This window comes from Sinohyriopsis cumingii, chromosome 11 (assembly GCF_028554795.1).
Source record: "Sinohyriopsis cumingii isolate HCF-2022 chromosome 11, ASM2855479v2, whole genome shotgun sequence".
Lineage (NCBI taxonomy): Eukaryota > Metazoa > Mollusca > Bivalvia > Unionida > Unionidae > Sinohyriopsis > Sinohyriopsis cumingii.
The window spans coordinates 4056197-4070683 of NC_142971.1; the positions used below are offsets into that span (position 1 = coordinate 4056197).

Consider the following 14487-nt stretch of genomic DNA (forward strand, 5'->3'; position numbering starts at 1 on the left):
TATTCGGCATCAAGTACTTAGTAAGCATGACCAAAACAGGCCTGAACTCAGTTACATGGTTTTCTTTAATGAGTATCCTGATTATAATGGGCTATTATTATTTCAAAATGTTGATTATTCAGAATTTGTCCTATGATCACATGCACTGTAATAGAACATCAGCTGTGCTTTTGGCAGGAAAAATATGATACCAACTTTAGACTACATGTTTAACACTTGCACTGTTGCTTTAAAAACAAATTGTTCATAAAAAATTTCCGTCATTTGCATAAAATACACACATACATTATGTATCGAGAGCTCTATATGAAAATGTATCTATTTATTCTAGAACATAGACTGTTACCATCCAAAGAATTGCCTGTGCCCAGCAGCTCCACTTTGTTGGGAAGTCTTAGTTCCCCTTCTTGTCTGACAACAAAACTACATCTTGGTTTAGTATAGTCCACATTTATGTCTGCACTGAATATAGCATAGTCATGCACAATGATTGTGCTGCCAAGTTCACAGGTCAAAGTTTCTGCTTCAAAATGCAGTCCTGCTGTCACAAAGTTCAACACTGTGCTTGCTCCAATGTCCAGCTTGTCCACAGATATTTTGGCAGAATGTCTGTAGTCTATATAAGTGTGTCCCTGCTTTGTTCCACTTGTCCCCAAATTACTAACCTTTAGTTCAAACTTACGCAGATTGTTCACAATGGTCTTTAAATATACTGTTCCTGAACCACCAGCACCACCTGTTTTAGAGGAGCCACCCTTCAGATTTTGAGAGCCACTAAAGTTATAAACCCCCATAACATCAAGCACCACTCTCCCACCTCCACCACCACCTCCACTATCAGAGTTACCTCCCTGCACAGAAATACTTCCTGCTCCAGACATATCAACTGTAATTATGGCAACAGAGCCACCTGTACCACCACCTCCACCACTGACACCTGGTCCTCCATCAGAACTAATGATGCCATTAAGAATGAGATGCTTTGTGACAGAGATATGTAAAATACCACCACCATGCCCACCTCTTCCTCCAGAGGAAGTGTTACCACCACCTGAACCAACCTCTGTGACTGTTGTGAAAGAACCATAGAAACTTATGGATGGAGAAGTGCCACCACTGGATGTACCACCAGCACCACCAAAACTTGCCCCTGATCCATGAGCTCCAGCCCCTATGCCTTTTTGACTTGGATTGCCTCCTTCATTTACATGAAGAATGCCACTGTAGGCAACCTGAAGTTTGGGTGAAGTGATGTCTAGGTTCAGGCCTTTAAGCATAGCTCCATATTTGATATTCAATTCTTCTCTTAGATTAAGGGTGTAAACTGATGGAGAGTCCATTCCAAGTAGAATTGTGCCAAAAGTTGTTACATCTAAGTTATTAAGTACCAAAGTACTCTCAGCATCAAGTTTATTCTTATCAATTCCACTTCTGCTGTCGTGTCCAAATGATGCTATTCCACCTGCAGCCACAGTCAGGTCTCTAAGCCCAAGTACTGTGCCCTGCACATTCAAGTTTAATTCATCCAAGGTAGATTTCTCGTCATCCTTCAATAAAAGCTTGGCAGGCAGCGAGGCTATTCCTCCAGAAGCAACAGCGAGCTTACATTTCAGGCCGTATTCATGCTGGGTGCCATACATTGTTGCAATGTCTGCTTCCTGGTCTTTCTGCACAGTGAACTTTCCAGAGTAGTCTCCATCAATGGACTCAACAAAAAACCGGCTGGAATTAAAAAGAACCCGTGCATTTCCAGTCAGCTCCAATTCAGAAACAAATGACACATTAGTAATCACTGTGTTGGAGCTAGACTCTTGATGGGAATTGTCTACAATCAATTTTATTTTGCTTGCTCCGGATACAGTGTAGGACTGATAGACAGTTCCTGCTGCTCCATTTGTTGACCCTTTACCTCCTGATGTTACTATGTCTCCATAGAAATTAGAGATTGATCCAACATGGATTGCTACTCTACCTCCACCTCCACCTGCAGTGGTAACAGATCCCTTGCCACCTCTAGAAGAAATCTGTCCATGCCCTCTAAGTGCTTCTGCCTTGATAATGATACTTCCACCACTTGCACCTCCATTAGTACCGTCTCCATTACTTCCATCCACAGCAAGTATCCCATCAAGATCCACAATATTCTGTCCATTTAAGGTTATCATCCCCCCTCCCCTTGAAAAAGATGTACCACTACCGTGCTCAGTGGGATTGTTTGTGGATCCATATGTTGTTCCTGAGTTACCTCCCCCTTCACCACCATAACTTGCACCAGAAGTCCCTGATCCTCTCCCAGGGCCAGCTATGTTCCCACCCCCAGAGGCTAATACAACTGCCCCATCTTGTATTTTGATATTGTCTGCTGATATGTGAATCTCCTTTATTGATGCAAGAAGATCAATGCCAGACATAGGATCCATTTCGAAAGATTTTACCTCTATCGTTATATTTTCATCACTGAAGCTCATTTTTGCATTATACCCAAGGTGAATGCTGTGGAGGCTCACTTTGCCTTGAGCTAATCCCATATAAGAGCCTCTCTGAAGTTTGATCTGAGATCCTTCGTTTATGTGTAAATCAGACACTTGTATTTTGCCAGTTGATGCAACAGTTAAGATACCACCATTTCCAATAACAAGTTTGTCTGTATCAACACTAGCACCCTCCTTGACCTCCAGTTTTGGTGAATTACCAGAAACATACAGAGTGCCTCGATGAACAAGTTTTCCTGCTGACTCTATAATGAGATTGCAGTGACTTCCTGAATACTCATTGGTGAATTTCTGAATGGTAACATGACTGTTTGGTCCAATAACAAGTGTTTCCCCAGAGCCAGCAGAAAAAAATTCATGCAGACTTATATTTTGCTGAATCTCACAGATTGTTCCATCTCTAAGTTCCAACAACCAAGATGTTGTGTCAAGATCAGAATTTATGGTAATAACGGTTTTCTCTGAACTAGACCCTGAAATAATTAACCTCTTCACTCCATTTTCATTCAGGTAGATAGTTCCTAAAAGAAATGAAACATGTATTATCATATTCATTATTTTCTAAGGAGACACTTACATACATGAAAACTAAACACTAAGTAAATAAAACATAATTAATTCCAACATTCAATCTTTTGTTTTTAAATTCAAATATTTCTAAAATTATCAAAGATAGACCATTCAGAAGAATTATGATTTTTGTTTGTCATAAAATGAACCACTGAAATAAAATTAATTTCACTATAACTGTACACATTTTATTTGAAAATTACATACAAAGATTATAAGGCAAGCTTGCTCATTTCAAATTAAATTTATGAAAAAAGTAAAATAATTTCTTTTTGTGATCTTGGCAAGTAAAAGATTGAAATTATTCAACAAGTTTTATAAATTTGTGCAAGATTCTATTTATCAAATGATCAAATAATACAGATTTTATACAAGCTACCACAGAACAGTTTAGTGAAATCACTGAAATACATTCAGGTGCTTCAGTCATTACAACTTTCTTTTGCATGGCATTAAGACATGCAACTTTATATGGTGTTATTATATGTATTACACACATAACAAATATGATATGGGGTATAGTAATGTCAATAACACAGTAGTCATCTCATAAATGACATCATCCACCTTTCCAAAATCTTTATGTATGTTATGACACAAGAACATGCCAATATTTAACTTATGAATGAAATAAATACTACTATTACAGATTTCAGACATTGTTATTTGGCCTGTTTTTCCTAAATGATAAACCCATGAGAACAAGCCAGATATGAAAACTTTATCTTCTTGTTTCTCAGGGATTGGGTGGGTGTAGGTGGGTGAAGGGTCAGCATATACACATCACCATCTTTTGAAAATTTACGTACATTTAGATAAAAATTAGAGAACACTGCAAGATGTTATGTGAATGTAAGAAAGAGAGAAACTTTTACTCCGGCTAATCAAGAGATACCACTGAAATGACCAAAGGAATATTACCCACCTAAAATGTCATCAATCATTCATGCTTGTCATTTGTTTTTAATGTAAATTTACAATTCCAGCTAATCCCACTTAACATCAAGTAAATTTATGTAACAATTTTTATCTGGATCACTTCCTATCCCCACAAAGAAGAAAGTACAATCTTGAGTGCTGGAGCATGAAAGACTGTATTCAATTTTTTTAATTTGTTTTACACAAATCTGAATAAATAAAGTGAGAATAAATACCGGAAAAGTATGCTCATCATTTACAACTTAATGTTTTCATTAGCAATAATAAAGTTAAGATTCTTTCCTCTTAGTGATATTTCTGAATTAGATCCCGCTCTTGAGGTCTGGGCATGACTCTATTAAGTTTGAAGATGATGACTGTTTGGATGTGGAAGCGAACCCTCCCATTTGCTTGGGTATCCTAGTTACCCCCTGTCCCTGACCTGTTTCATTACTATTGTAACTCATCAGAGGGAATAATACAGGTTGATTTGTTTGTTCAACTGATCAAATTGTTATTCTAGTGCGAGGTTTATAAACCCCTTTGTCACCTGTGATGCCGATGCAGCCAGTATAGCTACTTGTAAGGTCATGTGACTAGTATTGTCGCGACTTGTAGTGGTTCCTAAATATACCATTGTGTTGTAACCAGGTTCTGGATACATAGATAAATAAGATTTAAAGAGGAGTATAAATGATGAAATGACTAGCAAACTCTTGTTAAATTTTATTTTATTTACAGAAACTTAGTCCATTAACTTTGTCTCTGTTTCTTTTGTGAATGTTTTCATTATATTTATTACAAACATTCCATTCAAATTTTCCCCAAAATTTATAAAAATTTGATTAATATTTATATGAAGCATATGTGGGGATCCAAAACCATTTCTCCTACCCCCACCCCTGATTGTACCACTAGTGAAATCAGTATAAGGTAGTGTAAAGTGTTCAGAAAAAATAATGAAAAATGACAGTTTTCCCTAGAAAAAAATGATTTAATCTTAACCCTGAAAGTACTGTATAGTACAAGACCATTCTGTGCCAACTTATCTGCTAAAAGAAATTGAAATTGCACTCTACTTTTAAATTGCCTGTATTGCCATTATTGTACATTATAGACACACAAACCTTATATGAAGAATGATTTCTGGAAATCTGAACTTTATTGTAAGCATCAAGTCACATGTGTAACATTATTATATTTGCACTTAAGGAGCAAATACAAATAAAATAACAAATTATCTTTGCATTTCATCAGGTTTTTTCTGTTTCTTATATAATGAAAAAGTTCAAGTATGTGTAAAAAATATTACTCAGTGGCTCAACACTTATACATCCAAGTTGTGAAAGTCACTGGTGTGGAATAGGTACCAGTTACTGAACAACCAGTCTAGGAACACCATAAGTAATTTATACCAGTCAGTCATAAATATTCACAAATCTAGGCAGTGTTTAGTTTTATTCATTCTGTCATGTGATTACACAGTCACCTGTTGTGTTCATTACCTGTTCAAGTGTTACTTACATAAAATAATAACATATCCCTACAATTTCTCCTGAAGTATGTGGTTGATACAGCTGCCCAGTAAAAATCTAAATCAGATGTATGCACCAAAGCAATGGCTATAACCAGTAGAGAAAAGAGTTCCAAATCATCAGTTGTGACAGGCTTCCATTTTCTCATGCAACTGTTGCCAATCGAAGTCCATGCCATTTACTCCAATACTATGGCCCAATACACCAATTAAATTTAGTTTCACAACCATTCACGTCATGCTGAAGCACCCTTATCTGTAAACAGCTGCCAACATAAAAAACGGCACATGCCATGATAAGTACTATGAAACCTCTACTAACAATGTAGTTTTATGCTGCAACAAGCACTTTTATGCAAGACATTACATAATAGGTCATACTGTCTGAACTCACCAGCAGAGCCCTGATCTATGTTCAGCTTTCCTCCTTTAGCAGATATTTTTCCACTAAAATAATTTGTCCCATTCACAGTCACAGCAATTCTGCCTCCTCCACCTCCTCCTGATCCACCCTCAGCAAGAATTGCACCACTACCTAACAGGTTGTTGGTCACTATTTTGACACTACCCCCACTGCCACCAGATGTTGGTGAATCTCCACCACTCATATCAATCTCTCCATCCAGTATGAGTTCCCCCTTGACAATCAGCTCTATCTGTCCTCCTCCTCTTCCTGAAAGATGGGTGGCATGATATCCATTGCTACCATAACTAGTAGGATTTGTAATAGATCCATAAGGGGCTGCAATATTTCTGACTCCATTTCCACCATGTGTGGCTCCCATATTTGCAGCTGTACTTCCTCCCTGCCCAGAAAACTCATGTCCTGTCCCACTTCCTGCTATTCTGCCATTTGATTTGACAGTGATGATGTTTGCTGTGATTTTGGTTTGGTTTTGCCCATATAAATCTCCTTCCAGTCTGAGTTCTGCACCAGATTCAACTGTTATAGAATTGAAGATATAATCACCTGCATTCAAATAGCAGTACTGTTTTCTCAACAGCACCAAGTTACTATCGGATGGACAGGTTCGGTTCAGTGGCTCCCCAACTATGCTCAAAATCACTGTTTCATAACCACTGGAAAGACTTATACTGTTATCAAGATGAAAATCTGAAGTATGATTGAAAAATGTCAAGCTCAAATGAACCTTCTTGCTAGTGGGAAAGCATCTAGAGCTTGGACCAAGATATCCCTGGTAGTCTATAGCTAGGGAATGCAAGTTAAGCACACTTTCTGTCTCTGACCGTATGATGCCAGTTGCACCTGGATAAGATATCTTCAAATATCCATTATTGTGAACCAGGATGTCACGTGTATTGGTTGTCAAACTTCCACAAATCTCAAGGACCACTCCTTGTTCAATTACTATCAACTGTGGTAGGTCTATGGTACCATGTTCTGCTACATAGATGGAAGTATTCAACATCAACTTGTCACTGATACTACTGCCTCGAGTTGTTAAATATACTTCAACAAATTTGTCCACCTGTAGAATAGCAGAGGGGTTCCTGGCAACTCTGGCTATTTCCACTCTGAGGTTACTAGACCGTGGTTTAAATCCAACAGTTGCTTTCCCTTCTATCTGCAGTTGGTCCAGCTCTATGTTTGCTACACTATCAGGTACAACTAGGGTTGATACCGCTGAGGTAGTTAGAAAGTTCTTGATCAATGCCTAAAAGGAACAATAGATACTTAAGATCCTTCCTTTATTAGATAATATGGAATCTTTATAAATTGTTCACTACATTTTTTTTCTTCATTATATCAAGTTTTTTAAAACTAAAATGCATGCTGGTTTAAAATACATAGATGTACAAATGCAAAATAAAATGGTTTCATCCCTGTGAATGGAAAAAAATGAGCTGTACAAGCATTTTGCTTTAAAGCTTAATATATTACTTGACAGGTGTACAGAGTTTAAAAGCATGTTGAAATATACCACAAGGTCAAAAACTAAATTTCAAACCCTGTCATGAGCCCTAGGCTGCATTATTACTGTGATGATGTTAACTAAGCCATCATTGCAATCCATAAGCAACAATCCACTATGCTCTTTCATCACACCTGGCTGTGTGTGTTCCCTTCTCATGAATATGCATAAACCTACTTAACCAACCACTAAATTTTCTTAATATTGTGTCCCAAGATGACCATTCATGCTGTCTGAATGAGTCAGACCATTCATGCTGTCTGAATGAGTCAGAACATCATGCTGTCTGAATGAGCCAGACCATTCACGCTGTCTGAATGAGTCAGACCATCCATGCTGTCTGAATGAGTCAGACCATTCATGCTGTCTGAATGAGTTAGACCATTCATGCTGTCTGAATGAGTCAGATCATTCATGCTGTCTGAATGAGTAAGACCATTCATGCTGTCTGAATGAGTCAATCAAACATTCTCTTCTAAACAGTCACTTATTGATCAATAAAAAGAATTTTCATGAATGTTAAGGAAGTCTGTTTTTGCTGTATGGTTGAATGATGATGTATTTTTATGTGTACTTATGAAAAAAACAAGGAAATTTCATCACAAGCAGCCACAAGTGATAAAGAAGTGCAGTGGATTGTTGCTTGTGGTTTACAATGATGTTACCAAGTCTACCATGGACATTACAAACATTCTGATAACCAAATCTAATTTTTAATTTACTGCATTAAAAATGACATTAATAAAACTAACTTCATTACTTATCACTGATGATAAGGTTATAAATGTCATCACACACCATAGTGAGCAATGAGTTTCTACACTCTACCCAGTAACCTGTAAGGCTTTGGACCAATAGTGGGCAAAATATGGCTCATGGACTAGATGTGGCTTGTGACCTGTTTTTTTTTTGTTACTTTACATCATTGGGTGTGGCTTTAAAAATCACTTATCTGGGGCATGCCCTGGAGGAAGTTGCCAAAGCATGCCTTAGACAATGGTTTGGAGGGTATCTTGTTCAATCATATCAAAATCCATGACATGTTGAGTTCTGAACATAAGGAAAGTTCAGTGCCAAGAAATCCAAGCTGGCTTGGTTAGAGAGGTCCTTGTTTTGGCCTATATTTTCCATCCAAAAAAATCATGAAATGGTTGCCCTTGATTGTGATTGAAGCTAAATTCTTTTTTTTCAACATGCTGTGGGAGGAAGTTAGCTATTTGTCTTACCAGTCTGGTAGAATCACATGTTTGGGTTAGCATTAACTGACATCAGTATTCAAAGATGCAATAAAATCGAATGGTATACTGAGAGTATCATGTAATCAGGCACTTGCACCTCAAGGCTTTCTAAGTTACAGGCAACAAATTTTGAGTCACATCATCCAAGTATATATTTTGTTTTGTGCTTGCAGAAGACCATTTGATCCAAATCTTAGGATTCATTCTCATGTCATGCAGCTACACCATATTTAGTTATTAACTGACATTCTATTGAAGGATCTCATTTGATATTTTTATTTTTTCAAATTCATTTTGACCTTTTTTCTCAGATGAATACGGATGTTGTGCATTAATAATAATACCATACCTGTTCAATAAATTTTTCATACTGCTTTATCAGAAGACCATTCCATCTCCTTACCTTTAGACTGCTGGGATCAGACCAGACTGTACTAGTCTTGTAGACTGGAATCAGCCCATGTCACACTGAACTGTACCAATCTTTTGATCTTCAAATTAGTTCTTGAATTTGAATCATGAAGTCTGGGATCAGCCTAGCAAAGAGTCTATTTAATTTGAGATCAACCTGAATACACTCTTGAGTTGGGAACATCCTAGAACAGACTGGTAATCACAGTCTTGTATAGTGTCTTTCATACATATTCTAGCTCTTGAGTAGTCAACACCAAGACAGAGCCAGTTAAGTCCTTATTTTTGAAACACATTTTGACTTGGTGGAATATCTGTACTGACTGGATAAGGACATATACTGTGACAAAGGGAGACTGAGAAATACTGTCTTATTGTCTTATTTTTAGAAGACATGTATTAACATTTCTTCTTTACGTCTGTATTTTGTTTTGTATAAAGTGTTAATCATGGCATCAAAGCAATTTGAGGTTAAACAAGTAAAATAGTTCAGTCATAAATCAATTTGTTTTACATTCACTGTCCATGATATTTTTTACATTCACCATTCATGACTGCTTCTAAAAAGAATTTTCATATAATTAATATTTTTCCATTTCACAGGGTACTTCAGATTTCACATCATTTCATTTCATAAGAAGTATCTACAAATTTGCCTTTGATGTTCTGTAGCTACACCATGTACAGATCTTGATGTTCTGTAGCTACACCATGTACAGATCTTGTGTTTTGCATTATTCAGCATATATTTGTGCCATCTTTGCTAGCCCAAGTTCTGATATGTTAATCTACACCTTGGCAGATTGATCAAATATTTCAGTACACTGCACTAGCGACCTCTATTGGATTTCACGAGTTGCCAACTTAATATGTAATGCCAACAAACCAAAAGCATGTAACAGCGATGTATTGTACATCGGCTAACTAAAAGGATACTTTGTAAGTTTAATATAAAAAGTCTGGCTACATACCATAAAGAAGTCATTACAGGTGTATTTGAGGGAAAGGATGTTTTTGTGAAAACATAGACTGGCAGTGGAAAATTGCTTAATCATGAGTCCATTCCAGTTGGTGCACCCCTTGCCTCAATCATACATGAACAGTTCACATTTCAACAACTTGATTTTGACTGGATGCAAATATATCAACATATTGGATCCTTGGCTAGTGAAGACGATATTTGTGCATGTGGCAATTAATCAAATAAAAACAAACCACTGTAACAGTTGTAGACACTGCCCTCATAAGTATTCCGTTCTTCCTTCATATTGTCAGCTTCTGATTTAATCTTTAAATAAGAAACCAAATAAATTTATTTTCTGTTCAGCTTGAATTAGAAAATATATATTACTCTGAACATAAGATGTGCCCATTTGGAAAATCAACACTTACTGTGCATCTCAAAATGGTGTACCCACTTACCTACAAAGTATATCAAAGTGCTTTGAATTTTTTGAGAGACTGGATGTAAAATCACATGATCATGACATCTGTCTCTTATTAAATAAAATAAAAAACTGTCTCTTATTAAATAAAATAAAAAACCACAAAAAAAACATAATTAATGGTGTGCAATTTGCTCAGGAAAAAAACCCTCCTATCTAGTAAAGAAGTGCACAGCTGTGCTAAAAATAATGCCAGTACAAGAAGGGCTCAATCTGAATAACTCTTGATGATAACAACAATATTTATGATTTCACAGCAATCCATTAAACACTGCAATAGAAGTCACATATGTAAAATTGTGTCATACACCACATCCAGTTTTATATAAAAAAAGGGCAGTATCTCATATAAAATTTGTGAGAGCAAAGTGGTTTGTTAACAACTGTACATCATCAGATGATGTTGGTAACACGTATAAAGTGTCATGGAAATCCTGTGAAAAATGTGAGATTAGTTGTGTTCATAATATTATGTCATACACTTCAGAAAATGACTGTAATAGCACACAGTGATCTTTAAACAATTCTGGATTAACAAGATTCAGTCATGTGTTGCCTTCAGCTGCATGACAAAAAGGGAAACAACTCTAACAAATATGGTGGAAGGTCATGAATTGTGTCATTACATGCAGCTTTAAATGATGACCATAACATGTACAAAGTTTTGAGGCAATCCATTAAACAACATGAGACTTGTTATATTCATGCACACAGTACATAAGGCTCCACATCAATAACTCTAACAACAATTGCAGTAATGTGCTGAAATGCACAATCTTAAGATCATCATAACATTTCCCAGTTTCATGGTGATTCAATGAAATTGGTTAGACTAGTTTTTTCACACAATTCTATCATAAACTACATCTTGCTTCAAATAACAAAGGGCAATAATTCTTGTAAAAACTGTGGAAGCACAGTGATTTGTTGGAGTGTGCATCTTCAAAGTCATGACAATATAATTTCCATTAATTTCCTGGCAAGCTATCGAAACCTTTGGTAGTTGTTGCACTAGCAAGTTTGTAACAAACACTGCCTTAAATGACAAGAGAAAAATCAAAATAACAAAAATTATAGGAGTAGAGTGATTTGCTAATATGCACATCTTGAGATGATGACCGTAACACTTTCCACATTTCATGTCATTCCAATAAAAAATATTCAACTAGTTACATTCACAGGTCACATACTACATTCAACTTCGGTTAAAAAAGGACAGAAATGCACATGCAAATTGTGGGAGCAAAAGATTTGTTGGCATGTGCACCTCCAGATGATGACAATGACATTTACCAAGTTTCCTGGGTATCCACCAAAAACTGAGGGTCTAATTGTGTTAAGAAGATAATGTCACACATATCATTAAAGTACAAGACAAAATGAGTAATAACTCTAACTCTAACAAAAAGATTCCTCAAAAGCACTGACACTCTACTGGCCAAAATGAAATTCCAGAAGTTCAAGATCAGACCAATTTTTCCATTTAACTGCAGAGTGTTGAAACTATCTCTGATATTCTTCAGCAATAAGAAGATTTTCAAATCAGCTTCTGTGGTTGACATATCGGATATCAGATCAGCACCAATTTCATTTAGGACCAGCACAATATCATAAGAAGTTGTCTGGTGCTATGATGATATGACTTAAAATTTTGGAGTAATGATAACAAGATTTTCAAAACAGCTGCCACCGTGACTATATTCAATATCTGTATGGCACTATTTCCAGTTAAGATCAACCAGATAATATAAGAACTCTTCTGGTGAAAGGTCAAAATCAGTACAACCAGCCATACTGGAAGTTTGATCTGCACTCTCATTTACAACCAACCAGACATCATAAAAGTCTTTCAGTGGAAAATCCATGCTGATATAACCATTCATTCAGGAAAGTAAGATAATAAGATTTCAAGATGGTTACTGTGTTAGAAGAAGTAGCATTAATTACAAAGATGGCCATTGTGGAAGCCATATTTTAAGTTAGATCTGCACCATATTCATTTACAACCAACCAGACATCATAAAAAGTCTTTCAGTGGAAACCCCATACTGATATAACATTCATCAGGAACATAATGATAATAAGATTTAAAAATGGCTACTGTGATGGTTATATTGAATGTCTGAGAAGCACTACATTTAAACAGTTTTAAGGCAATATATAAAAGCTATAGGACTATAGGAACACTAACAAGAGTATGTGCTGGATGGAAGGATGTATGAATGAACATGAGGATTACTATATACCTGCGCCTCTAGAACTGACTGATATCATCAACAAAAATATACGAGATCTTGGGAAACAGTTAACAACTTATGACCTGCCATAAATTAGCCATGTAGGTTTTCTGTTGTGATTTTAATAACTAAGTCATACGGACAAATGTAACTCCCAAAATACACTTTGTTACACTGGCAAATGTAACTCCCAAAATACACTTTGTTACACTGGAAATGTAACTCCCAAAATACACTTTGTTACACTGGCAAATGTAACTCTCAGAATACACTTTGTTACACTGGCAAAGGTAACTCTCAAAATACACTTTGTTACACTGGCAAATGTAACTCTCAAAATACACTTTGTTACACTGGCAAAGGTAACTCTCCAAATACACTTTGTTACACTGGCAAATGTAACTCTCAAAATACACTTTGTTACACTGGCAAATGTAACTCCCAAAATACACTTTTCTTTGTGTGCTTGATAAGAAGAATGTGATACCTTCAACCTGTACAAATTTGGTGAATTTTTTAATATCTACGCAACTATTACTTTATGGGCAATTAGTGACAGGATATTATTTTCTATACTATTCTATGGAATGACCATTACTTGTGGATAGATACTGTTAATTAAGTAATAGATCTAAATAGCTTCACCTGTTTTAGTAAATCGTAAAAACAATTTCATACTCAAACTGAGAGAGAACTTATAGTAAATAGGGTTATTGGTAAAAATGAAACCATAGGAAGCAAACTATTGACTGACCTTGGAGAATGTCTGGTAAAGGTATCTTTGCTCCATATAGATAATTCCTGCAGCTCCTGCCTGAGCCCCATATCCTGCCTCGCCACCATATGCTGTCAGATGTCCCTCTATATGGCCACTCTGATAGATTAGAGCAAGCAGTCCTCCACCTCCTCCACCACCTCCAATATTAGGTGACACTTGGGTGTTTGTGGAACCTGACCCTCCATCAACATGGATTTTACCTGTCATTGGATGCAAACATCAAGTCATATCAGAACTGTAAATGCATGTATATGCTTTACATCTTTGATGAACTTTTATTAAATTAATAAAGGGTTCTAAAGTGCATGTAGCACACAAGCAAATACATGAATTAAAATAAGACTATGATAAATCTGTCTTAAATGTATGAAGGACTCTCAAGCACCTGTATGAATTACAATAAGAATGGCTAGTTATTTCAGTGATGATCTACCAATTATGATACATAGGAATACGTAAGATTTTCAGTGTTCATATCTGTACTTCAGTGCATACAGCAGACTTTTAATAGAAACTTATAAAATACTTTGATGCTTAACAACCAGATACAAAGTTATCTTTAGACTGTCTACATACAAGTATCTGAATAATATACTTGACATTTAAAAAGCTAACATTATGAGTTATATGGGTTGACAGGCAGGTAATGTGTACCTCTGTCTTGCATAATGAACCTATATTATGAATTTATGTTGCAGAACTTTTTTTTATAAAAATATGAGTTGATTTGGAAACCCCTAACGTAATGAATTCAGTCATGCGATATTGAAAGATTTGGCAGCTAGAATTCATTGAGGTCCAGAAGAAAACATTTCTGACCAATTTATGACATCTGCAATTGTGTGTGTGTGTATGTGCCTGTGTCTGTGTTTTTGTGTCTGTGAACATGCACGAGACAGAGAAAGAGATCTGGAAACTGTCAAATGGCAA

At 36.2% G+C, this 14487-nt stretch overlaps 1 protein-coding gene across 1 annotated transcript in view; it reads right to left on the bottom strand.

Moving 5' to 3' along the window:
* The window catches only part of LOC149787541 (uncharacterized), a 591304-nt gene that overhangs the window by 278077 nt on the left and 298740 nt on the right, over positions 1–14487 (bottom strand). Inside the window, exons 68-70 of the mRNA XM_089975575.1 lie at positions 13534–13757; positions 5909–7190; positions 347–3013 (exon numbers count right to left, since the gene is read on the bottom strand). Of these exons, the coding sequence (XP_089831701.1) occupies positions 347–3013; positions 5909–7190; positions 13534–13757 (4173 nt within the window). The remainder of the gene's footprint in view (positions 1–346; positions 3014–5908; positions 7191–13533; positions 13758–14487) is intronic.